This window comes from Sceloporus occidentalis, unplaced genomic scaffold, assembly GCF_023333645.1.
Source record: "Sceloporus occidentalis isolate IW3139 unplaced genomic scaffold, rSceOcc1.0.p SCAF_3, whole genome shotgun sequence".
In the NCBI taxonomy this organism is placed as follows: Eukaryota; Metazoa; Chordata; class Lepidosauria; order Squamata; family Phrynosomatidae; genus Sceloporus; species Sceloporus occidentalis.
The window spans coordinates 212,162,684-212,187,563 of NW_028316983.1; the positions used below are offsets into that span (position 1 = coordinate 212,162,684).

Genomic DNA, 24,880 nt, shown 5'->3' on the forward strand with positions numbered 1-24,880 from the left:
GTGAAACCCTGCGATATGTAATTTGATGAGATATTCAGCCTGGTCTGTCAGAAAGCTCTGGTATCTCATTAAACTACAAATCCCAGGATTCTGTAAGGCAGAGTCATGCCAGTTAAAGTGGTGTCTAACTTCTTTATTTCTTCACTGTGGAAACACCTTTCTTCTTCTTGATCAGTGGTCCCCAAACTTTTCCCATCTACCATGACCTTTCCTCTCTGGAGATGACCCTAGTGCCTCCCCATGCATATTTCTTGATATTAGATGTACTGCAAATTCAAAACAACCCATCTCAGTCACTGCTTTGTTTGCACCTGGTCTCCCTGGGAGCAGCAACTGAGAAGCCTCTCACTCATGACACCCTTCCAGAAAGGGCCAGTGTAGGCAAGAGGCCTTTTGGTCACTGCTCAGCCAGCTGCTTGGTTGCTGCTCCCAAGGTGACCTGTACAAAGGGAGAAACTTCTCCCTGGCAAGGAAGGGCTCTCAATCCTTATTCACTGGGGTGGAGAGGGGTGCAGCTGGGGTGCATGCAGGGGGTTTACAGAAGCCATGTGCTCTGGACTGGAGACTGGCAGGGAGAGAGATTTTAGCTATAAGGGCTGCTCCAAGGTGAAAGACTGAATCAAGCCCAGATACTCCTCCCTCTTCTTCACCAGAGACATGTCTTCACCAGATTCAACTGCTCCCTCCACACACATAAACAAACATTACTTCTTCTATTACATCTTCTCACTGCCTGTCAGATGAAAGAAAACAGAAGGAGCAGAGCAGCTCCAACCTGCCAGCCAAGTCTCAGCAAAGCCCATAAAGCTTAAACAGGGTTTCAAATTTGAAAGCTCCCTTTTACTGCCGCTTGTCCCACACTACCATGTGCTCTAACTCCTTCCTCCAGTCAATCAGTCTGTCCCAAAATGGTGCCACTCCAAGCCATAGAAGTGATGTCTTGCACCCAAGCCCCGCAGAGTTTCCCAACTGTCCCTGCCTCCACTAGTGAAAGATGCAGCTAAGGGAATGAGCTTGGGTGTGCAGGTGAAGAGTGGGAGATACCACTACGCTAAATGATCAGCAAGGTTGTGTTGGGGTTTTAAAGGACCCTGAAAAGAAGTTTCATGCAACCCTCATCCCCACCATGGTCCTAAAGGTTGCTGGTTCCCTCTATCTTTCTTGCACACCAGTACTTTAACTGAATGCCCTCCTGCTACCCCCCTTTTCCCTCACTGCCCCCTGGATCTTTCCACATCCCTAGGGGGAGTGCACCACCCACTTTGGGAATCACTGTTCTTGACTAATTTTTTTAAAGGAAATATGAAAGAAAGAATTTCGTCAGAAGAAGGGGGTGACAGGTGGGAGATGTTGTCTGGACTGCCTATAAAATTCCATGGATGAGGCTGAATGATTGCATGATAAAAACCACATCTGGAAATATATCAGTTGTGAAAAGCTTAGTATCATCAACAAGACAAGCTATGTTTCTTACTGTGCAGTTGTAAGAAGTAAAATGTGAGCCAGAAACCATCTAGCTGCCACAATTGTTGATAGTTTAAAGAACTCTTAGATTAAGGGCCAATTTAGATGGCATAACCTCAGCCTTTTTTTAAAAGTATTTATTAAACTGAAAATTAGCCTTATTGTACACACAGTCTGCCTTCATTCCTCCCACTGCATATCTGACTTTGGTGTTTCTGTCATTGTATTAGACAACCATGACTGCAAATAACAATGCTCTAGTCTGCTTGTTTACATACAAATGGGCTATGCTATTCTCAAGGTTCACTTATATTGTCAAGGGAGTGGCAGCAATGAAATGTGTCTTTATTACCATAGAGATTGGGCTGCTGTTACAAGTTGTCACAACTGAGCCCTAAGACAGCCAGTTCACCCTGTATTCGTCGGTCATGATCTCTGCCATTTTAAAGACAATAACAAATCCTCTCTCCCTCCCACACCCCCTGCTCTTTGCTTTCTGAAATTTGACACAAAACTGAGATTCTTCAGCTAGTTCCTAGAAACAAAAGCTAGCATGCTTTATTCAGCACCACTGCAATTAGGGTGCTAAACTTTCACTGCAGAAAGAGCTATTACTTCCATGGTCTCTCACAATATTCTCTTGCAAAACATAACACATTTTGTTAAAAAAAGACTCTTACCTTTTCTTCTGCCTTCAGCTCCCTTTCTTCCTTACTTCATTTGCTATTTCATTATGAGCTCACTAATGGTTACCACAGCACCAAGCAATTAGTGATGGATATCAAGATATGCAAGTCTAAAGCCTTTCAAATCATCCCCTTGCTTCTTAGAGAGAAAGCTGAGAAAGAATCCCAGTTCCAAATCAATGCCACAATTTCAATCCATTTTCACAGCAAGCTTTTATACAAACTAATGTCCAGAACAAAATCATAGGTGCCTACCATCTCCAATTCTGGAAAAGGTTAATAATGTGCAGTCCCCCTGCAAAGTACTAAGAGGAATAAAACAAAACACAGAATGACTTCCACAGTAATGCAAATACACTTACGGTAAATATATTTTATGAGTCTTTTGCTAATGCCCCAAGGCAGACGCTGAGAGAGAGAAGAGAAAGGAGAGTGATGAAAGAGAGAGAGAACATATATTTCTACTAGAGATTATGGAGAAAACAGGAGAGTCAAAATGAAACCTGCAGTCTACTGTAAGTAGGAGTTTGGACAATCGTGGCATGTTATGTATACTTGAATGATACTACCTGCACAAAGCCAAGAATAAATATAAATGTAAGATGTCCTAGAAGCCATAGTATTTCTAGAAAACAAACACCACTGATCCCTTATTCTACAAGTTGCACTTACTTGGCTTTATACGGAAGTTTCTAATTTTGAAAAATATTTTAAATGGAAGACCACAGCTTGAAAATGTAGCTGGTGTGGGAGGAAAAACCAAAACCAACCATCAATCTTTTTTGTTAAATTCTGTTTTAATTGCTAACCATAAACATTTGTGATGAGTGGATGGTGGTCATGCTATGACACTATTTCTAGGTTTATTGTAATTAGTATTTTTTATTACACCTTAGAACAATATTCATAGTTTTTTCCAATTAAATAAAAACACATCCTTAATAAAAAAATTCTGCTTCTGCTTTGAACGTGTTTGTGAATGTTGTTTTATCTTTTATAGTGTTTTAATTTTTTACTTCACAAATCCCCATAAAACACTGTAGACAAACTCTATGAACAGCATAAATACGCATCCATAAAACTGATTTTTCGGACACATGAAGAGAATGTACATGAATATACAAAGGTTAAAGCTGCCGCCTGGATTGCACATAAAGCTAAATCAGGATTTAGTGCAAGCAGAACATGGAAAAACTAATTTTTTTAACTATAATACCTAGAATCTGCTGGCAGGGATTCCCCCCCCCCCCCAAGCTCTGAGCAAACTTTTACAAAATGAGCAGGGTCTGTTTTATTTTTCTGATGTTTAGAAAAAATGTACCCAGCTTTCACAGTTCCAGTACTGTCACCATGGCATTGCCTTGTGAAACCTGCTCCTGATCTGCCACTGTCTACATTGTCATTTGGATGTAACAAGAAACTGTAGTTTAATGAACACAGGGGGTGTTTTATTATGACATGTTGAGGTGGGAGGAATGATAGAAGAGAGTGCTCTTTTTTCAATACTTACTTTCCATTTCAATTTGATTTACAGTACTGTAATTCTTTTTCTAGGGGAAAAAAGCCACCCATGCTTTCCTCATTTTTCAAGTTCCCTACCTTGCAGGAGGCACATCAATGTTTGAAGATACAACTTTTCGCTTCTGTTCAAGAAGACAGACTGAACGAGTGGTTTCTTTTTCATGCTCATGGATTCTGCTGGGTTTTTTGGTGTCTGCTGTTTTTGAATCCTCTTCCTTCATAGCCAAAAGAAAAAAATGTTGGTCTGACAGCTTTTGATTCAGATCACTTTTCAGGTCCTCCTGATGAAATGCTGTGAAGGTCATTTCACGCTTTATGCTGGTTGCCTGAAAAATTAAAAGAGGATTATTAGATTTTTCCCCCCATTCATTTTAAAAGAGGGGGCAGACATAGCCTCCAGGCACCCAAATCTATTTAGAAGGTCTGACTCACATTACTACTATATTTGCTTTACAGACATCAGGAAACCTCTTCCCTTCCCTTCCTAGAAATATATGTAAATTGTCACGAGTACCCCTCTGAGTGTGTCTTCCACAGATTGATTAAGAGCAATAGAGATATTCAGAAAGGTGTCCTCAGTGGACAGCACCCCATCTTAATTCTGGACTGTCTTTCCCCATGTCCAAGACATCTCTGTTAATGTAGTTTTTCTTTATAGAAATTTGCTTTTCTTCACTGAGTCTTCTGCTAAGCAGTCCCTCTTCTCATATCTCCTATTCAGAACATTGCTTCTGTGTGGAGATCCATTTAGCAACTGTTGGTTGGTTTGGATTTGGTTTTGTGTCCATTCCTCTTGAATTTGTCTAACCTTTTTTAAAAACCACCTTTATGACCTACAGCAGTGAGATGGGTTTTTTTTTAAAAAAAAAAAATAGCAATCCCTTCCAGTGGAATAGTATTATATTTTGACTTTTCTGAGTCTAGTGATGGTCTATTTCATTTGGGAATTCCAAATTCTAGTATGATGACATGTTGGCTCTCCTCTGTGTTCTGCAAGTGTGCAGCAACCAAAACAAACAAAAACTAGGCCCAAACAGGGGTGCCAACTGAGCACTGTCTGAGGTGCTTGACCTCAACAGTGGTTCACAAACAGCAGAGTGCAGAAGCACAGCCCAGTGTGCAGTATTTGGCACTCAGGCATTCACCAACCTGAAATAAGGCAGAAACACAATTGACTTCTTCCAAAGTCCTTGGAGCTTTTATCTTCCAGTTGCAATATGTACAACAAAACCTCTGACATATATTATCTGTTATATTTACAATCCACACTATCCAAACTCACCAAACCAACTCCTCTCTCCAATCCACTTTGCTCAACCCATACCTGCTCTGGGTTTAAGAGTCCTTATGTATATAACAAATTACAAAGGACTGGCACATGTTGTTTCCCTTCATTTACAGCCATATAATTATGTTTATATTTCCATAAAGGGACATTTGACCCAACAAGACAAAGGGGGGAAAGCTCCCTCTCCACATCCAATAAACATTTTTTATCAGCCTCTATTTCCCTCCTCACCAATCTAAAATTTCCAGATCCTTTAGTCATTCTGTGAAGAAATGTGCCCCAAACCCCACCATCCTAACAAATGCATTTTGCTCTCTTTATTTACAATTGGGCCCTAGAATGGATCAAGTCCATCCCAGGAAGCCAGATGACTAAATCGTATTTTGGCCACATTGTGAGAAGACATAACTCATTAGAAAAGACAATGATGATAGGAAAGGTGGAAGGCAGTAGAAAGAGAGGAAGACCATAGGCCAGATGACTAGATTCAATCAAGGAGACCATGGGCCTGACCTTGCAGGACCTAAGCAAAGCAGATGAGAACAAGGGATTTTGGAGATGTCTCATCCACAAGGTTGCCATGAGATGAGGTCAACTTAGGACAGTTAGAAAAAAGAACAGCAATTTGAAGGAAAGTGACCAATTTGAGTAAAGATGAAACATTGTGTGCAGCAGCCCATCTTATAAGGCTGATGTTAATCAGAGAGGGAACAAGTGGAGTCCTCCATATGTTGATGGATAGCAACTCTCATCAGCCCTAGCCAGTGGTCTGGAATGCTGGGAGCTGCAATGCAACATTTGGATGATCATATTTTGCCCACTTGTACATCCTTCATCACAACTGTGAAACTCTACTGACTGTTGACCACTGTGGGTTTACTTTCATGAAAGCATAAAAATAATGATGCCAGCCAGTATAAAGTTACTCTGATAAATGCATATGATGAAGCTGGTGGCACATGGAGTACCTGAGAGTTCACCCTTATGCGGCAAAATGAATAAGCACATCATAAAAACACAGAACTGCAAGAGTTTTCAAGGCTCCAAGTGTGGTTATCCACTGCTAACATAGATACTCTGAGTGTTGCTGTTTTTCTGAAAAAAACATCCCAAAGTTCACCCTTTTCCTGTTCAAGACAATAGGCAAATGGGCAGAATCATAAAGCTATTTGATAACAAAAGTGCAGAGGTATTAAGCAGATACAAGAAACTGCTAAATAATGTTTTGATTGGTCACCAAATCAGAAATTGTTAATAAACAGTTAACAAAACAACAGTCCACCTCCACTAAGGAGATGGCTTTTCGTTGGTGTCACATTCCCATAAACAGATGAAGTCTCACCTCATCAGGATCTAACAATACTCTTCTTGGCTGCATCCACACTGCAATTCAACACCACTTTAACTGCCATGGGTAAATGATATGAAATTCTGGGAAATGTAGTCAATTGTGGCACCAGAGCTCTCTGATATAGAAGGCCAAATATCTCAGAAAACTACCAATCCCAGAAGTCCATAGCATTGAGCCATGGCAGTTCAAGTGTTATCAGGCTGCAGTGTGGATGTAGCCCTTCTCAGATGATGCTCAGGGTGCATCCAGTGATGCTCTCTCAATCAAGATATTTCTCTCTTCAAGAAACTCTGCATATACTCAGAACTTCAAGTAGGTAACATAGGCCCCATACAGACAGGCCAAAATAAACCTGCTTTGGGTGACTTGGAGGTATGCTGTTTAAATGATGCATGCGTCCTAAGAGTCCAGAAGCCACGCCAAAGCTATGCTCCAGTCCAAGGACTGGAGCATGACTTTGGCGTGACTTCTGGACTCTTAGGACACATGCATCATTTAAACAGCATACCTCCAAAGTGACCCGAATCAGCTTTATTTTGGCCTGTCTGTACAGGCCCATAGCTAAATTAAACGGACTTTATTATCTTTTGGGGAAAGCGGGGGAGAGAGATTGTTACATCACCTTTTTCTTACTTCCTCTAGCCTCTTCCCCAAATAAACTCCCTTTTATTCCTTGAAATTTGGCTTCATTGTTTTTCTCACTGAAGCCTTTCCCATGTGCAAGACTGCACAGTTGCTAAGATACCCCTTGTGTTCTTGGGATATATCAAAAGCTTTTGTTAAATTCTGGCTTTGGGTAGATAATTCTAAAGCACCTTACTTTTTATTTTATTTTATTTTTTCAAAAACCAGGATGAAGGGAAGGAGTCTTGGCAATAAGGCTAAGAACCCCTCAAGGAACTAACCAGCCTATCAATATTAAGGGAAGACCTGAATACAAAGAACTCTAGACCCAGTGCAAGCCTCTCTCCACCTCGCTCCAGATTCTTAACAGTTACTATAAACCCAATGAAAGGTTACAGTGCAAGCACATGTCACTGCATGCATGCTCAAAAGATTAGAAGCACAATATATAAATATATTTCTCATTTCAAAATTTCCTTGGAGGTCTTCTGGCAGTTGTTTCAAAAGTAAAGTTGGAATGATTACTTTAAGAACATAAATGGTTTCGGAGCTGAAAGCATTAGTCATTTTATACTTCTTGACATGCAGCCAGATGACACACTACCCAGAAAATATGTTTCCCTACTGTATTGGAAAGCAAAAACTCGGAACACAAAACAAACTATCATTAATTTTAAAAGCCTAATTTTCAGCGTAGTAATAATTGTCATGTGTCTGAGAGACAGAAGGCAGACAAGATGTTGCTTCCTGAGAGAAGTTGATTTTCAACCAATTACCCCTGGTGGGGGGAAGCAGACACTGATTGTAGGACAATTTACACAACCACTGGGCTCATGGAAGCTATCTGACATGTTTCTGTGTATGTGTCAGCTTCTAAACCATGCTTAGCTAGTTACATATAACTGCCAAAAGGTACAGAATTAACTTGTCACATGTTCACTGTAGATCCATTTTTTTTTGTTGCATGTAGGCTTACACAAACGAGCTTAAATAGCTTTTAGAAGATGGCAGCTGCACACAGCTGGTTAACCACAGGCAAGGAGTTAGTACATATGAGGATGTAACTAGTTATTGTGTTTCCAAAGGTCTTGTGAAGTAGCAGGTGGTTATTGCAGATGTACTAATCATATGTACAAGTCTCCTTCATATATTCAAGTTGGGAACATTAAGGGCCACCACAACATAGTTTGAAGCATGAGATGAAGGAACCTCCAACCCATTCTACACATGGAAGCCAATTTCATTGTCGACTGAATCGTAATTTATCCCTCACAAGGAGAAAATGCCCTCCACCTCTTCTGAAGTGGTGGGCTGACTTAAGAGCTGGAACAGGCTACATGTTGATGCTAGGTCTGCATGTACTATCCCAAGCAAAGGCTGAAAGAAAGATGCCCTGCTTAATGACTTCACAACAAATATACTATTTAGATTGGGGATGCCCTGATACATCTTGAGGACAATAACATTCAAAATGCACAAAACAGTGATAACTTTACTGGCCAACCAAAATGTTATAGTGGACTATACCACTTCACACTTCAGATGAAATATTCTTTTTGAATTCTTCTTACCATAAAACAAACATATATATGTGGCAATCATCCAATGGTGCTCTCTATCACAGTCAAAAGGTCTATTACATTCTGACCCATGAAAAAAAAACAGAGACCACTCAGTGGCCCATTGTGCCCAATTTGAATGACACTTTGTGGGGAAAATATTGTTCAGATTTGGGATTGATAAAGTTTTAGTATATGTAGCTCTGTTATACTCTCCCTGAAAATACAGGTTCACAGATTGGGTGTACTCCAGGATGAGTCTAGAGCAGGGGTAGGCAACCTTTTTGAGCCAGGGACCGGGTTGCTATCCCTCAGACAACTCGGGGAGCTGAAGCTGGGGGGTGGAGCTTCCACCCTCCGGGGGCGGGGCTGCACACTGGGGGCGGAGCTTCCACCCTCCAGGGTGGAGCCGCACGCCAGGGGCGGAGCTTCCTCCAAAGCCCCGCGGGGAGGAGGAGGCGTGTGCCCGCCCTCTCCTCCTCGGTCCCTTTCTGGCCAAACACCCCCAACCTGCATTCCAAAACATACATAACAGCACATTTGTGCATTTCACATGGCTTTACTTAACGTGGCCTCTTGCATATTTCAGAGGCTTATTCCATAACCAAACCCCTTGGGTTTAACACTTAGCATGGTTTAACATGGCTATGCATATTGAACATGTCAAGGTGGTTTCACCGTTGTTGCACCAAGTGTACTTCTCAGAAGTGTGTACTTGGTCAAGGGACTTTGGTTTTTCTTCACTGCACATGAGTTTGTAAAAATCACAGCAATTTACACTGACCATGCCTCAGAGGCTTTTTGATATCAATATCACCATTAAAGAACCAAAAACACACAGAAAAGGCACTTTGGAAAGTCACACTCTCTTGGCTTCTGAAACAGTGCGTCCATGCCTCTCAAGCTGACTCATATCATCATCATCATCATCATCATCATCATCATCATCATCATCATCACCACCACCACCACCACCACCACCACACTATCACTGTCAAAACAAGGGAGACTTGTTAGCATTAAAAGCACCCAAAACACACTTTGGAAGGTGACACTCTCTCGGCTTAAGAAACAGTGCCTGCATGCCTCTCAAGCTGACTCATATCATCATCATCATCATCATCATCATCATCATCATCATCATCATTGTCAAAACAAGGGAGACTTGTTAGCATTAAAAGCACCCAAAATAAAAATTTAAAAAACCTTGAGGCCTCTGGCCACTCACCACCTCTTCCTTCCTCCTCCTCTTTCTTCTGCTCCCCCTCCTCCTCTTCCTCCTCTTCCTTCTCCTCTTCCTCCTCCTCCTCCTCCTTCTTCTGCTCCCCCTCCTCCTCTTCCTTCTCCTCTTCTCCTCCCCTCCTCCTCCTCTTCCTTCTCCTCTTCCTCCTCTTCCTTCTTCTCTTCCCTACTCCTCCTCTTCCTCTTCCTCCTACCCCCTCCTCCATGCACCGCGTGGCCTGGGGCCAGGGCGGAGGAGGCAGAGAAGGAGGTGGGCGGCGTGGGCCTGCACAGGGAGGCGGGGAGGGTGGCGCGGGCCCGCGCAGGGAGGCAGGGAGGGCAGTGTGGGCCCACGCGGGGAGGCAGGGAGGGCCCACACGAGGAGGCGTGGAGGGCGGCGCGGGCCTGCGCAGGGAGGCAGGGAGGGCAGCGTCGGCCCACGTGGGGAGGTGGGGAGGGCGGCGCGGGGCTTCCCCCTTTGCCTCCTCTGCCCCAGGCTGCGCGGCGCTCCTCTTCCTCCTCCGCGCGGTGGAGGAGGAGGAGGGCCGTGCGGCCTGGGGCAGAGGAGGAGGAGGTGGCAGCAGAACCGGGCTGGGACTGGTCCTGCCAACTCCGCAGGCCACATTCGGCCCGCGGGCCGGGGGTTGCCGACCCCTGGTCTAGAGGCTCAGGTTTCTGCTGTGCAGAGCAAGTTGGCAGTGTACTAGCTGCACCCTTTTCTGAAAATGTCTTGATCTGACCATTCCTTAGTTACATCCATGTTAACACATGCCTTAGTGACACATGCCATAGTTATAGCCTCTTTGGAATATTGCCATGTGTTCTATATGGAGCTATCTTTGAAAAGTGTTCAGAAACTTCAGTTGGCCAACATAGGTGCAGCCAGATTGTTAGTTATATTTAACATGCAGCTCCTTTGTTGCAACAGCTTTACTGGCTACCAATCTGTTTGGGAGCACATTTATAATCTATGAAACCCTATATGGATTCGATCCAGCCTATGTGAATGGCCAAGTGTTCCTATATCAGTCTGCCTGGGCTCACTTAGCTGTGGAGGAAGAACTTATCTAGGTTCCAACATTGCAAACATCTTCAAAAGCACATTTGGAGGAGATGTGGGAGATGACTTTCTCAGTGATTACGCCCCAAGCTTTGGAACTACCATATATACTTGACAATAAGACGACCTCATGTATAAGTCGAAGTCAAGTTTTGGAGGCAAAATTATGGATTTTGATATGACCCTTGGATAAGTCAAGGGTAAAACTTAGGGGCATGTAACAAAGGATCTAAATGATGAAGCAAAGGAAAACAATACCAAAGAACCTGCAAAATTATGGCAGGCATAACTGTTTTAATTCATACTAAAGGCTGGATGGAAGAGAGAGTAGAGGGAGGTCAGTGCTTCTAGGCCAGATTGCACTCTTGCCTTATACCAGGGGATCGTTCCCTTTTTAATAAGAGTTAAAGTATAATATTTACATTTGATCCATGGATAAGTCGACCTGGGATTTTTGGGTCAATTTTTTGACTAAAATTTCTAGACTTATACATTAATATATACAGTACCTCCTTAGGAACTCCAGAATGGTTACCTCCTTGCTATCCTTTCATTGTCAAGTGAACTTTTTTCCTGCTCCAACAGGTTTAAGAACTGACTGCAAGAACTTTTTGTAGCATATTGTTTCGCTGATTTTTATCTTTTCATATTTTAATGTGTTTATTCAAAATGGTTTTAATTCTATAGATAGTTTAATTTCATTTTAATAATAACAGTTTATATGTTTTGCTTATATGTTGTATGTGCTTTTATTAGTATTGGTTTTAATTTATGTTAGTTGCCTTGAGCTCTAGTTCTGGCATAAAGTCAAGATATAAATTAATAACAACAACATCTTCTTGTTCAGTTAGAATGGATGTTTTTCACTTTATACAGCCTGGGGATGTGAACAGAAAGCCTATCTTGTGTTCATCTGACCCTTGCCCTTCCTGGGTCTTCAGTCTTCCTTGTGCTGGCCAAGTGAGCAAGGATAGTGGTCAATGCATATTTGTAACTATACATACTTCGATTGTGCATAAAAAAGCTGAAAAAAAGTCTCATTGGAGCCCACTCTGCTGCATAAATTCTACAGTCTCCAATACTCCATTCTTGTACTAGAACATCTGATACTACAATCGCCCCTCCTAATGCACAGATCTGAGATCTGTGCCCTTGAATAGGCATGGAGGGTGACCTCTGCTATTTGTAATTGTGTGCATGGTCGTACCCGTGGGTGAGTTCCATTCAAGTCTTGGGGCTTGAATAAGCGTGAGCCTCCGTTTTCGCCGGGGGGGGGGGGGGGCCGGAACGGATCCTCACAAAAATGGAGGGCCAACTGCATTTTAGCTCCAGGAGTTTCTGGATGAGATCATGTATCTACATCCATTTCAATCTGGCTTCAGGCCTCACTACTGCCCAGAACTGCTTTGGTGAATAATCTGCAACAAGAGCTAGAAGGAGGAATGTATTTTCAATCTGTTATTTTCTTGATAGCTTCTGACACCACAACAATGGTATAGTTCTAAGGCTTTCTGTATTGGATGGGACCTTGAGGCACTATTTTATGGTAACTTGGGTACTTCCTGGAAAGGCAAATTTTACCAGGTTCTGGGAGACTCCTGCTTGACACTATGGCTGTTGGGCTCAGGATTCCATACTATTCACTGCATACATAAAACCTCTGGGAGAGGTTCTCTGGAGATTTGAGATTTAATACCCACAGTATGCTGATGGCACTTGATTCTGACTTGCCTTTCCATCTAACTCAAATGAAACTGTTCTCATTCTATATCAGTGTGTCAGCAGTGGACTGGATGATGGTGAATAAACTGAAGTTTAAAACAAGACAGAGGGATTCCTGATTACATGAAAGTCAGACCAAGAATAAGTATGCAATTTGTACTAGATGGGGTTCCACTCTTATGAAAAAATCAGGTTTGCAATATATATGAACATCTTGGTTGAGAGGTGAGTCTAGAATGTAGGATTACCGTAACACATTCTAGGTCAGGCTGCCTTTGAAAAGTGTTCAAGAACGTCACCTGCTCAGGGAAACATACAACCTCCATATACTGGCTTCTGGGAACAAAGATGGCTTCTGGGAACAACTTAAAGTGCTGCTTTTGACTTATACAGCCCTGTAAGACTTGAGATCAGACAATTTGAATCAACTTTTTCTGCGCTGTGAGCCTTTGTATGAGAGGAGGCCCATCTCTTGATACTGCCACCCTCAAAGGCATGTTTGGTAAAGATCTGTAAGAGGGCTTTTTCAATAGTCACTGACAGGCTCTGTCCCCCATATTCATTGACTTTTTGATCCACACATTCAAGAATCCATGGCTTGAAAATATTCATACACACACACACACACACACACACACACATATATGTATATATTCATATTCCAGAACAAACCTTGATTTTGCCATTTTATATAAGAGGCTATGCCATTGTATTGAATGGGACTTGAGCATCCACAGATTTTGTGATCCACGGGAGGTCCTTTGAAGGTTCAGTTTAAGAAAAAAGAAAGAAGGCAATCTCTTGAATATGTAAGAATATTTATGAGATTAATGCAAAACTGGAGCCAATTCTACCATGTTGCCATATTTTATATGGCCATATATCATATGTCAATATTTCTGTGCTGCAGTATGTCAGAAAGCAGATTTTATGCAGACCACAAATTCTGTCTGCCAGCCTGTGTTTTATCAAAGCTGAACAAAAGGAATGGGTAAAAATAAACTTTGAATTCAGGAAAGACACTATCCTATGTTTTACTTTCTCTTAATTTGTTCTAGATAGAGACTCTAGAGTGAAAAGTGAAACAAATTCATCTCCCAGAGCACTAGTTGTGACCCTGCAGACTGCTTTCAGGGAGGAATGTGAGAAAATCATTCCATTAATAGTTCAATTAAAATTTACAAAATGTGCACTTTCTGAACCTAAATGCTAGTTTGCTGTCAAAACCCATATGCTCTGCAGTTCACAAGCCCCCTCCAAATGATGAGTACATTTCCTGAAACATACATAAAAACTGAAGGCCTTTTTAAAAAATGCTAATTCATTGAAAAATTATTTAAAAGTGCAAAAACTGAAAGAAACTACACAAAAAGGTGCCCTTGTGATAAAAATGAATGTGCAGAAGGATAAAGAAATCATGACACAATGTTAATGCTTGATGATCAGTGGACACACGTGAAGGAGAAGAAAATGTAGAAGTTTGAATTTGGTCTTGATTGTATTAAGTTTGAGATGGCAGTGAAACATCCATGCAGAAGTATCAAAAAAGCCATTTGCAGATAATGGAACTGGATGGCAGGGAAGAATTCTGACACTGAGATAATGAACAAAGCCTTTTTATAAATACTTAAAACACTCATAAAAAGAGACTTCCAGGAATGCTTAGGCTGCAAGATCTTCTTCAGAGCTTTTACTAGCACCAGTAAAACCCTTCCTATAACTCTAAAATCAGATTAACCATGCATCACACCTAGTAGCAAAAGGAGTTCGACAATATCTAGTCTTATTAAAACAGTTATTGGCTTAAAAACATTCAACAACAACCCTGCTATTTAAACTCAAATGCAATGTCAGCTTCAAGCTTTCTGAAACATTCTCTCACTTTTTTGTACTAGTCTGTGGAGATTCAAATTTGGAAAAGAAGAATTACATCAGACTAACTGATTTAGACAGAAGTCCCTTTTCCTGGAAAACAATGAGGTAAGACCAATTCTTCTAACAATGTTTAGTGCTATACTGTCCTCACCTTGCCAATGAATGCTTATTTTAGATGAACTGTAAACTAAGGTCTGTGCATCAATTGTGCTCATTCCTGGGGATGTCTGATCTGGCCATGGTGGCATGTGTCTCATTTGGATTACTATACTAGTATAGTAATACAGAGATTACTGGATTACTATACTAGACCCTTTGAAGAGTGTTCAGAAACTTCAAGTGGTACAAAGAGCTGCAGCCAGAGTATCAAATGGAGTGGGTTACAGGGACCATACAGTTCCTGTACTTCAACAACTCTGTTGGCTGCTAATCTGTTTTAGGCCACAATTCAAAGTTCAGTTTACGAACGAAAAGGTTTAAAGGGCTTGAGTTCCAGCTATCTGATAATCTGTATCTCACTGTGTGAACCTGCCCAGGCTCTAAGATCTTCAGGAAAGGCTGTTCTTTCAGTCCTACCACCTTAACGGGTATGGCTACATGGGCCATGAGATAGTCCTCCAGTAATGGCTCTGGAACTCCCTTTCAGGGAGGTCATCTTCTTGTTGCCCTTCCATCAGCAGGCAAAGAGTTTTATATTCTGACAGGCTTTTAAAACTGAAGTTTTTTTTTAAAGCTTTTCTAAAAAATAAAAGAAAGGGTTTTTAAGAAGGTGCTGATGATGATATGTTTGAATAGACTTTTAAAGCTTCTCCAATTAATATGTTCCTACCATGAAAATTGGTAAAGGTTTGGACTGATAACACAGTTGCTTTTTAACTGTAGTGTTGCACCATTACCCACAATACAATTCATTGTGTCTCTATCTTGATCTTAAATATATGATTATTCACTTCCCTATCAATGCATCACTTGACATTTACAAATTTAGGCCTTAAAATCCTTAGAGTAAGCATTCTTCAGGCCAAAATGTTAACAATGCTAAACTTGTGCTCATAAATATATTCTGCTTAAGAAATTTTCTTGCCAGGAAAAAAAAATGTTTAGAAAAAACCCATAGGCATGCCCCACCCCAGAGGGAGTCAAAATTAACATCACATGCCCTACAACACAGTCTGCTGTAACAAAACAGGAGGAAGTTGCAGTACTTTAGTATAATATGCTGTACCGAAAGTTTCTAAATAGAATGTCAAATCCTCTCTGCAGCTTCAAACACCTTGCATGTTTAGCCATTCAGCATGCCTTTTAATAAAACTGAATGTGCCTTGAATGTTAAGGGACTGTAGATATATTGAGTGTTCACTGTAAGCAGTTTATAACAAAACAGAACTTTTTCAGGATAGTAAGGCCTGTTACAGACTGCCAAAATAAAGCTGCTTCGAGTCACTTTGGAGGTATGGTATTTCAATGATGCATGAGTCCTAAGAGTCTGGAAGCTTCACCAAAGCTGCACTCCAGTCCTTAGGACTGGAGCATGGCTTTGGTGCGGCCTTTGGACTCTTAGGCCGCATGTATCATTGAAATACCATACCTCCAAAGTGACTCGAAGCAGCTTTATTTTGGCTGTCTGTAACAGGCCTAAGTCTCCTCAACAGGTTTCTTCCTCAACGAATCAGAAGTACAATCTTATCTCTTAATTTGCATATTTTTGAACAGAAATGTTCTCCTCGTGAACAGCAAATTTCTTTGATATATATATATAGTCTCAGCCAAGTGAGTTTATCTACAGTACCATCAAGAGGTTAGGTCTCCTCAATCATAATCAGTAAGTCTTAGGTGTTTAACTAACCATGAACAAAAGCACAATATATGAGAACATTTTTACTGCTGTTGCCAGACTTTTGACATTGGGGCTAATCAAGATGCACCTTTGGTCTGCAGAAAATGCACCTGTTGAAATCTTGTTTCAAGATGGACTCCTATTAAATTTGCTCAGTGATCCATCTAAATCCATTCCAAATGATACCTCAGAAGAAGAAGGACATGATAGACTGCATCCACACTACAGAAATAATCCAGTTTGGAACCATTTTAACTTCCATGGCTCAATGCTATGAAAGTCTGGGAATTGCAGTTTGTTGTGGAACAGAGCTGTGTGTGAGTATTTAGCCATGGCAGTCAAAGTAGTGTCAAACTGGATTATTTCTCAGTCTGGATGCATCTATAGAAACATTTAGGTGAGAGCTTATTTGATACATACCTACACACTGAGAGGGCAACAGCTGAGAGATGGCACAAGGGAGCTTAATCAGTACATCCCCAGACCATCAATGAATGTTCAGATCGGGGTGGGGCTGCACACCACTGTTGTCTGACAACTGTTTCACATCTACAGAAAATATGTTGCATAAATAGGACCTTGATATCTCTCTGTGTAACATCCAACAAAATACATACACTGGCCTAGTCCTTGGTGAATCACCAAGAAAATTCCAACCATAATTCCATAATAAGATATCTTGGAGATGGAATACAAATCTAAACATGAAATTTATGTTCCAGAAGAATACTAAGGGCACATACAAACAGGCCAAAATAAAGCTGCTTCGGGTCACTTTGGAGGTATGCTGTTTAAATGAGGCATGAATCCTAAAACTGCGGCAAAGCCATGCTCCAGTCCTAAGAACTGGAGCGCAGCTTTGGTGCAGCTTCTGGCCTCTTAGGATGCATGCATCATTTAAACAGCATACCTTCAAAGTGACCCGAGGCAGCTTTATTTTGGCCTGTATGTATGGGCCCTAAGACTGGGAAGGGCAGCTATGAAAGAACTAGGCAAGATCCTAAAGTGCAAAGACATAACACTGAATACTAAGGCCTGTTACAGTCTGCCAAAATAGAGCTGCTTCGGGTCTCTTTGGAGGTATGCTATTTAAATGATGCATGGGTCCTAAGAGTCAGGAGGTCGCGCCAAAGCCACACTCCATTCCTAAGCACTGGAGTGCAGCTTTGGTGCAGCTTCTGGATTCTTAGGATGCATGCATCATTTAAACAGCATACCCCCCAAAAGACCCGAAGCAGCTTTATTTTGGCAGTCTGTAACAGAAGTAAAATTAGGATTATTCAAACCATTGTATTTCTTATCATCATGTATGGATGTGAGAGCTGGAAAGTTTTAAAAAAAAGGAGAGAGAAAGAAAGTCAATCATTTGAGATGATGCTGAAGAGTAGTGCTGAGGATACCCTCAATGGCCAAAAGACAAAAAGATGGATCTTAGAACAGAACAAACCCCGACTCTCCCTGGAAGTCAGGATGACTAAACTGAGGTTGTCATATACTTTGGCTATACCATGAGAAAGAAAGATTCATTAGAAAAGGCAATGGAAGAGTTGAAGGCAGCAGAAAGAGAAGAAGACCGCATGCCAGATGGATAGACTTAATTGAGGAGACCATGGGTCTGAGCCTGCAGGACCTGAGCAGAGAGGTATATGAGAAGGGGTACTGGAGATGTCTCTTCCACAGGGTTGCCATGAGTTGAGGTCAACTCGAGGGCAGCTAACAACAACATACCTTATACACATAGCCTGAAATTAATTTTATACAATATTTTACAAATATTTTTGTGCATGAAATGAAGTTTGTATATAGTGAACCATCAAAAATGTCACTAATTCAGCCACCCATGAGTAAAGTTTTGGATTTGGGAGCATTTTGGATTTTTGGATAAGGAACACTTAAACTGTATATATAATTCAACCTTCTTTTTACTACAGCATTTTAATTATCATCAAAATAATAACAGAAGCATTGACAACAATAAAATACCCTATAAGCTGTGGCTTTCACATGGCAACTGCCCAAAAATAAGCAAAGAAGAGGATGGGAAGCCAACAAACAGCAGCCAAATACTTCCAGAGCTTTTCAAATACACATACACTTTCAGCAAATAGTAAAATTAAAATAGTGGTTGAGTCATGCAGACGTCCTTGGAATAGAAAGGCATTCTAGAACACATATGGCCATGACTGAGGTCTTGTCTCTTTTACCAGCATACTGACCAGGAATGAAATGTATAGGAATAAAATGTTCTTAAGATAACCCAAAACTAGGTTTGGACTTGGAATCTAAAGGCAAACAACAGGCCAATGAAGATGAAACATTGCCAAAGTTACATATTTTATATGGCCAGCTCCAGACAAAATTCTGACAGTGACATTTTGGATCATACGTATTAAGTTTTGGGATATTGTTCAAAGACAATCCCACAGTGAGAGGGGCATTCATAGAGCAAATCATTCATTGGAATGAGTGTTTTAAAATATTTTATACCACAATACATTCTTTTTAGGAGTTCAGGGTGATATACAAACAAAAAAATAACAAAAGGCAGCATAATAAAACAATCAAAATTTATAATTAAAAATTTGTGTTTCATGTCAGTTTGGAATTAACTATTTCTATTTTAATTAAAAAACATTATTTTAACCAAGATTATTTTAATGTAGGACAATAAAAACACTTTAAAAAAGCTTTAATTTGCAAATTAGAGATATCTACTTGAAAGTAAATCCTGTTGTATTCAATGGGGCTTAACCCAAGAAAGGATACATAGGACTGTGCTGCTGAATTCTAAAATAGCCTATGTTTGACATACATAAGAGACTGTATGCCTTCCTACATTCCACCATAATCTCTAAAACCAACCTTTTCTACATTACTACAGGCTTCATCCTACAGAATCCTGGATTTTGTAGTCTGGAGGGTACTTATGATTCTCTGCTAGACTTGCAGTGCTCCTCAAAGTAGAGGTCCCTGGGTCAAGCTATTGGCTGCCATTTCCTAGAGAATTTCCAGGAAAGAAAGAAATAGTTGTCGTCAATGGGCATAAATATGGTACCGGTCTCTGGTACATTGGGGAAAAAACGCTGCAGGTCCCCCACATCAAATAGCCTGAGAAACACTGTGCTAGAGAATTTTAATGTTACAGAACAGGTAAGTGCAATATGGCAGTGCATCTCACACTATGAGATGTGAGCCTAAAAATCAACTTCCCACTAACACCAGAAACTTACCTATTAAATATGCCAATCGGATTAGGTTCCCAGACAGAGAAATAATTTAGACGAGTACTTTTAGATGTAGTGACAGCAGTTAGAATTATTAATGCTAAGAAATGGAAAGATCAACAAAACCCATATATAGAAGAATGGATCCTAAAACTGATGGATATGTCAGAGATGGGCAATCTAACTATCTATCTCAGTAACAAGTCAACACACTTCTATGAAAATTAATGGTAAAAGATATCTATTCTATGGGGAACAATGGGGAAATAATAGGAAAAGAGACATTTAAGGCAGGAGAAATAATACATATATCACTAGTGAGGGGTACTGGATAGAATATAAGTATGTAAAGGAATGAGGAAATAACAATGTTAGTAAGATTAATATAGGATACTGATTATACAACAATGGGTACATGTTAAAATATATACATAAATATATATAATGTGGCGATGAATGTGGACATACATATATTATCAAAGTAACCACTTACTTAAATACATTAGGGCTGGTAACAGAAAAGAAGACTAGAAATATCAACAATACAAACTATAGCAAAGTATAACTCCAGTGTTGGAAACTAGGAAGTCAAATGAGGATGAGGAATGAGTGTAAGGATGTTTGTATAAAGGAAAAATAAGAAAGAAATTATGCAATATTATTTAGATAAGGTAATTAAGGAATGAATGAATATAAGACAATTATTCAAGAAGTTGTTTGGTATATACATGTGTATGTGTGTGTATGTGTGTGTGTGTGTGTGTGTGTGTATGAATGATCTGATAGAGGACGTCAGTGTGAATGTAATATGTTTGAGCTGTGCTTTGTTTTAATTCATGTACACTCGTCCCCCGGGATACGAACGCGCCGCGTTACGAATTTTTCGGGTTACGAAAAAAAAATTATTAATTAATTATTTCCGGGTTACGAAGGTTTCCCCGGCTTCCGAAAAAAGTTTTGGTGCTTTTCGGCGCTATTTCGCACCAAAACGCGGCTTTTCCCCATTAGCGCCTATGGGGATTCGGCTAACGAAAGACTTCCGGGTTACGAAAATGGCGCCGGAACGAATTAATTTCGTAACCCGGGGGACGAGTGTATGTGAAAGTCAATAAAATTATTTTTTTAAAAACCCTAAGTGATGTGAGTGACTGGAATTGCCTCACCCAAGTGCCAGGGATGAGTACCATATTTGTGCTCATTCACTACGTTTTTCGTTCTTTCTTGGAAACTCTCTAAGGACCACCAGCCAATGGCCTGGAGACTAGGACTGGTCTATGGACTGCCACTGCACTAGAGATTCCCAGCAGAGAATTCTAAGTACCTCAACCAAACTACAGCTCCCAGGGTTCCACAGGATGGAGCAATGACAGTTAAAATGCTACTGAACAGTTGTATGCATAGTCTGTAGATCTACATAATCCAAAAAGTATATACACCAGACATGCTTGCTCCAGAAGTTGTGTAGAACTGCTCTTATCATCCCATGCTCATTCCTGTGCAATTACTTCACCTTAACTGCAAGGAAGAAGCTGGTAGCATGAGCGTTCATACAGTTCCGTCTACTTCCATTTCAATTCAACTGCAACTCTACAAAAACTCATGCTCTAAGTTCTTTTTTCATTTAGTCTCAGAGATCCTGCAAGTTTCCTTTGCTCAGATTTTCCAGACTAACATGGCTATGTCTTTGAATTCCACCTTAACTGATCCACCTACTTTTCTGAGCCACTTCAGCCCATTTTCCCGCTTGCATCAAGTACCCTAGATTCACCCTCCAGATATTTCAATTGCTGTCCCAAACGCCCGCTTTCCCGAGCTGGTATCTTTTGTGTGAGTTGGACTACAACTCCCATCATTCTTATTGGTAATGCTGGGTGTGTAGTGGTGATGGGAGGTGTAGCACATCCAGAAGAGACCATGTTAGGAAAAGCATACAGACACATCCCTGGGAGTACATCTGCCTAATTTTTAACTGACCCACCTACTTTTCTGAGCCACACAACCCATTATCCTCCTCACATCAAGTACCCTAGAATCACTCTCCAGATATTTCAACTGCCATCGCACACATCAGCCTTCCCAAGCTAGTGTCTTCCAGGTGAGTTGGACTACAAGCCCCATCATCCCCATTAGTCATGCTGTCTGGATGTGGACAATGGGAGCTGTGGTCTAGCACGTTCAGAGAAGACTAGGAAAAGCTTACAGACACATCCCTGGGAGTACACCTACCTACTGAATTCAATGGCATTTTTCAAGCAGTCGTGTTACAGACTGCAGTGTTAGCATCCCCACAGCTCCCTTGTTCTGCTGGTTGATGTCATTTTATTCCCTTTTTAAAGCATTTCCTGCGGCCTCATTAAGCTTTACCATTATTCTCTGCGACCCTGGAGTTCAGAAGCATTTCAAAGCTTAGGTAAAACCTTAGTCCTTACTATTTTTGATCCTGATTTTCAATGGTCATTCCAGCATTGCCCTCTACTGTCAAGAGGGCACTTTCATTTTATGTCCCTCACTTTAGCCTATGACCACAGGAATAATTCAGCAGCAACAACAAAAGTTCTCTGATCTGGCACAGCCAGCCTCAAGTGAAAGGATCCTTGGATTTTTTTTTAAAAGAAAAAAATTGTAAACAACAGCCATCTTTATTTACACACCAGAAGACAATTTGTCTGAGCCGGGAAATGAAATAGCCGGCTCTCAACCCCACAGGAGCCTCCAAACCATGGATGATCAGCTCCATTTTCTTCTTTGAAGCCATTCTAATATAACAAGTATGCGTTGTACACATTTAAAAGAAAAACAGAAAACACCTCATGCAATGTACCATTTCCATTCAGAAAGAGAAAAACTACACATGGTGCCTTTTGTCACAGACATGCACACAAAACCGTTCCCACAGACAGTCTGACTTTTCCCTCCCCATAACATGCAGGAAAGAGTCCTGTCAGAAGTGGATACCTGGCCAGTGTGACCAGAGTCCCTTCTTTTGCAGGATATGTCCTACATTTCAACCTTTTGTCCAGGAGCATTTTCAAAAGGCAATTTCTAAGTAGCATAGATTTATATTTTTATGGGTATTTTTTAACCTTTTCTTTAGTCATGTCCTCCATTTTACAGTGTCTTGTCTTCCTCTGCAGTGAGGACAGGGTGACCAGATATCCTACCTTTCCAGAACATGTCCAGGAGGGATTTCAATAGGTCCTCCATTTTGAGCATGACGAAGAAGCATGAATGTCTATTTCTAATAATATTTGTAGCTTTTTTATTTGGCCATGTCCTCCTTTTCCCTAGAATGTCCTACATTTGCAGTGCTTTGTCCTCTTTCGCAGTGAAGATATCTGGCCATCCTATGCCTGGTTTGCCTGTCCAACATGGCACAACAGCGAGACAGGCAAGTCTTAAGAGTAATGGGAGGGCACCATTGGGTTCTTCAGCCTGCAAAGGCACTCTGGACATGCTCAGTGGCCCGTCCCCTCTGCCTTATCTCTTTGTTATAACAAAGGAAACTTAATGGCAGTGGAATGTGTCATTTTGCCTCCCCTTCCAAGTGCTCTGTTGCCATATGGCCGAGTGACCAGGCCTCCTCCTTTTCCAGGACCTATCCTACATTTCAACCTTCTGTCCAGGAGGAATTTCAAAAGGTCCTCCATTTTGAGGACAAATTAGTATTTATGTTAGTATTTTTGGCTTTTCTTTGGTGCTGTCCTCTGTTTTTCTGGAATGGCCTCCATTTTGTGGTGCCTGGTCCTCCTTTGCAGTGAAGGTATCTGGTCATCCCTGACTCAGGGGTGACCCTGCTGCCCTCCTCCAGCCCCTGAGCCAGGAACAGAAGGCAGCCCAGTTGGAAGCCACAGCAAAGCTAGTCCATGCTAACCAGGGTGACCAGATGTCCTCTAACCACCAAGGAGGACAAGGCAGCGCAAAATGGAGGACAGTCCAGAAAAATGAAGGACAGCACCCAGTAAAAGCTTAAAAAAAACCCCACTCCTATAAATATAAATCCATGCTTCTCAAAATGGAGGACTTTGGGGGGTTTCTCCTGGGCAAAAGGAGGCTTCAGCGTAGGAAAGGTCTGGTCCCCCAGTCCTCGCAGCAAAGGAGGACAAAGCACCACCAAATGTAGGGCATGCCAAGAAAAAAAAAAAGGCAGGGCATGACCAAATAAAAGCTAAAAACCACTCCTAGAAATCGAAATCCATGCTCCTTAGTCTTGCTCAAAATGGAAGACCTTTTAGAATTCCTCCTGGCAGAACGAGGCTGAAATGTAGGACAGGTCCAGGCATAGAACATGTCTGGTTCCCCTGAACATGAAGAAATAATAGCTAAAGCCACTCCTATCAATATAAACCCACGCTTCTTAGCCCTGCTCAAAATGGAGGACCTTTTGGAAATTTCTTCTGGGCAGAAGGAGGCAAAAATGGGAGGACAGGTCCAGGCATGTCTGGTCCCCCTGGACATGCCCACAGAAAAGCTAAAACCACCCCTATCAATGGCAATGCCTGCTTCTCAGCCCTGCTCAAAATGGAGGACCTTTTGGGATTCCTGCTAGAGAGAAGGTGGAAATGGAGGGCAGGTCCTTGCAAAGAAGGACATGTCTGGTTCCCCTGGACGTGCCCACAGAAAAGCTAAAACCACTCCTGTCTATCTAGAAACCCATGCTTCTTAGCCCTGCTCAAAATGGAGGACCTTTAGGGGCAATCCCTCCTGGGGCCCCCGGGGCTCTCCCTCTCCCCAGCCCCGCACCTTGAGGCTGGCGTGGGCTCCCTTGCGCTGCCAGGCGGGGGGTGGGCTCCTGCCGCCCCTTCCTCCTCTGCCTCCCGCCTGGCCCTCCTCCTCCTCCTCCTCCTCCTCTTCCTCCTCTTCTTCTTCTTCCTCCTCCTCCTCCTCCTCCTCCAAGGCTGCCGCTGAGCCTTCCCGCCGAGGAGGCCTCCAGGAGTGGTCCGCCTTGGCCAAGGGCCGGCCTCCGGCTTCCAAGGAAGAAGGCGCCGCCTGCTGCTGCTGCTGCTGCTGCTGCCCGGCTGAGAGGCTCAAGCGCCGGCTGCTGCCCAGGCTGGAGCGCTTGGCCAGGCGCCTGCCTTGCATGGCCGCGCCCCAGCAGAAGGGAAAGGGATGATGGGGAGAAGGGAAGGGAAGGGAAGGAGGCTGAGTGAGGAGGAGCTCAAGGCGAGGCTGAGGGGCTCAGCAGCAGCAGCAGCAGGAGGAGGAGAGGAGGAAGGCCGGCCAAGGGGCAGCCTCCCCACTTGGCTGCCTGGAGGGCGCTGCTGGGCGGAAGGAGGGAGCCCAGGCAAGGGCTGGGGCCAGCTTTGCCTTGCGCCTTGCTCTGCTCCTTCCCCACCCAGGCAGGCAGCTCAAAACCCGGCCTGGACTCCTCTCCAAAACCCAAACACGCCTTGGCCTTGGCCAACAAGCTGAGGAGCCTGGCCTCGGGGGGAGGAGGAGGAGGAGGAAGCA

General features: G+C 42.1%; 1 protein-coding gene across 2 annotated transcripts in view; it reads right to left on the reverse strand.

Annotated features, from left to right (window-relative positions):
• The window catches only part of ZNF704 (zinc finger protein 704), a 79,142-nt gene extending 54,631 nt beyond the window's left edge, over nt 1–24,511 (reverse strand). For both annotated transcript variants that reach the window (XM_089517537.1, XM_089517536.1), the window contains exons 1-2: nt 24,173–24,511; nt 3,750–3,997 (exon numbers count right to left, since the gene is read on the reverse strand). In XM_089517537.1, coding sequence (XP_089373663.1) covers nt 3,750–3,997; nt 24,173–24,511 — 587 coding nt within the window. The remainder of the gene's footprint in view (nt 1–3,749; nt 3,998–24,172) is intronic.
• Between the last annotated feature and the right edge of the window lie 369 nt (nt 24,512–24,880).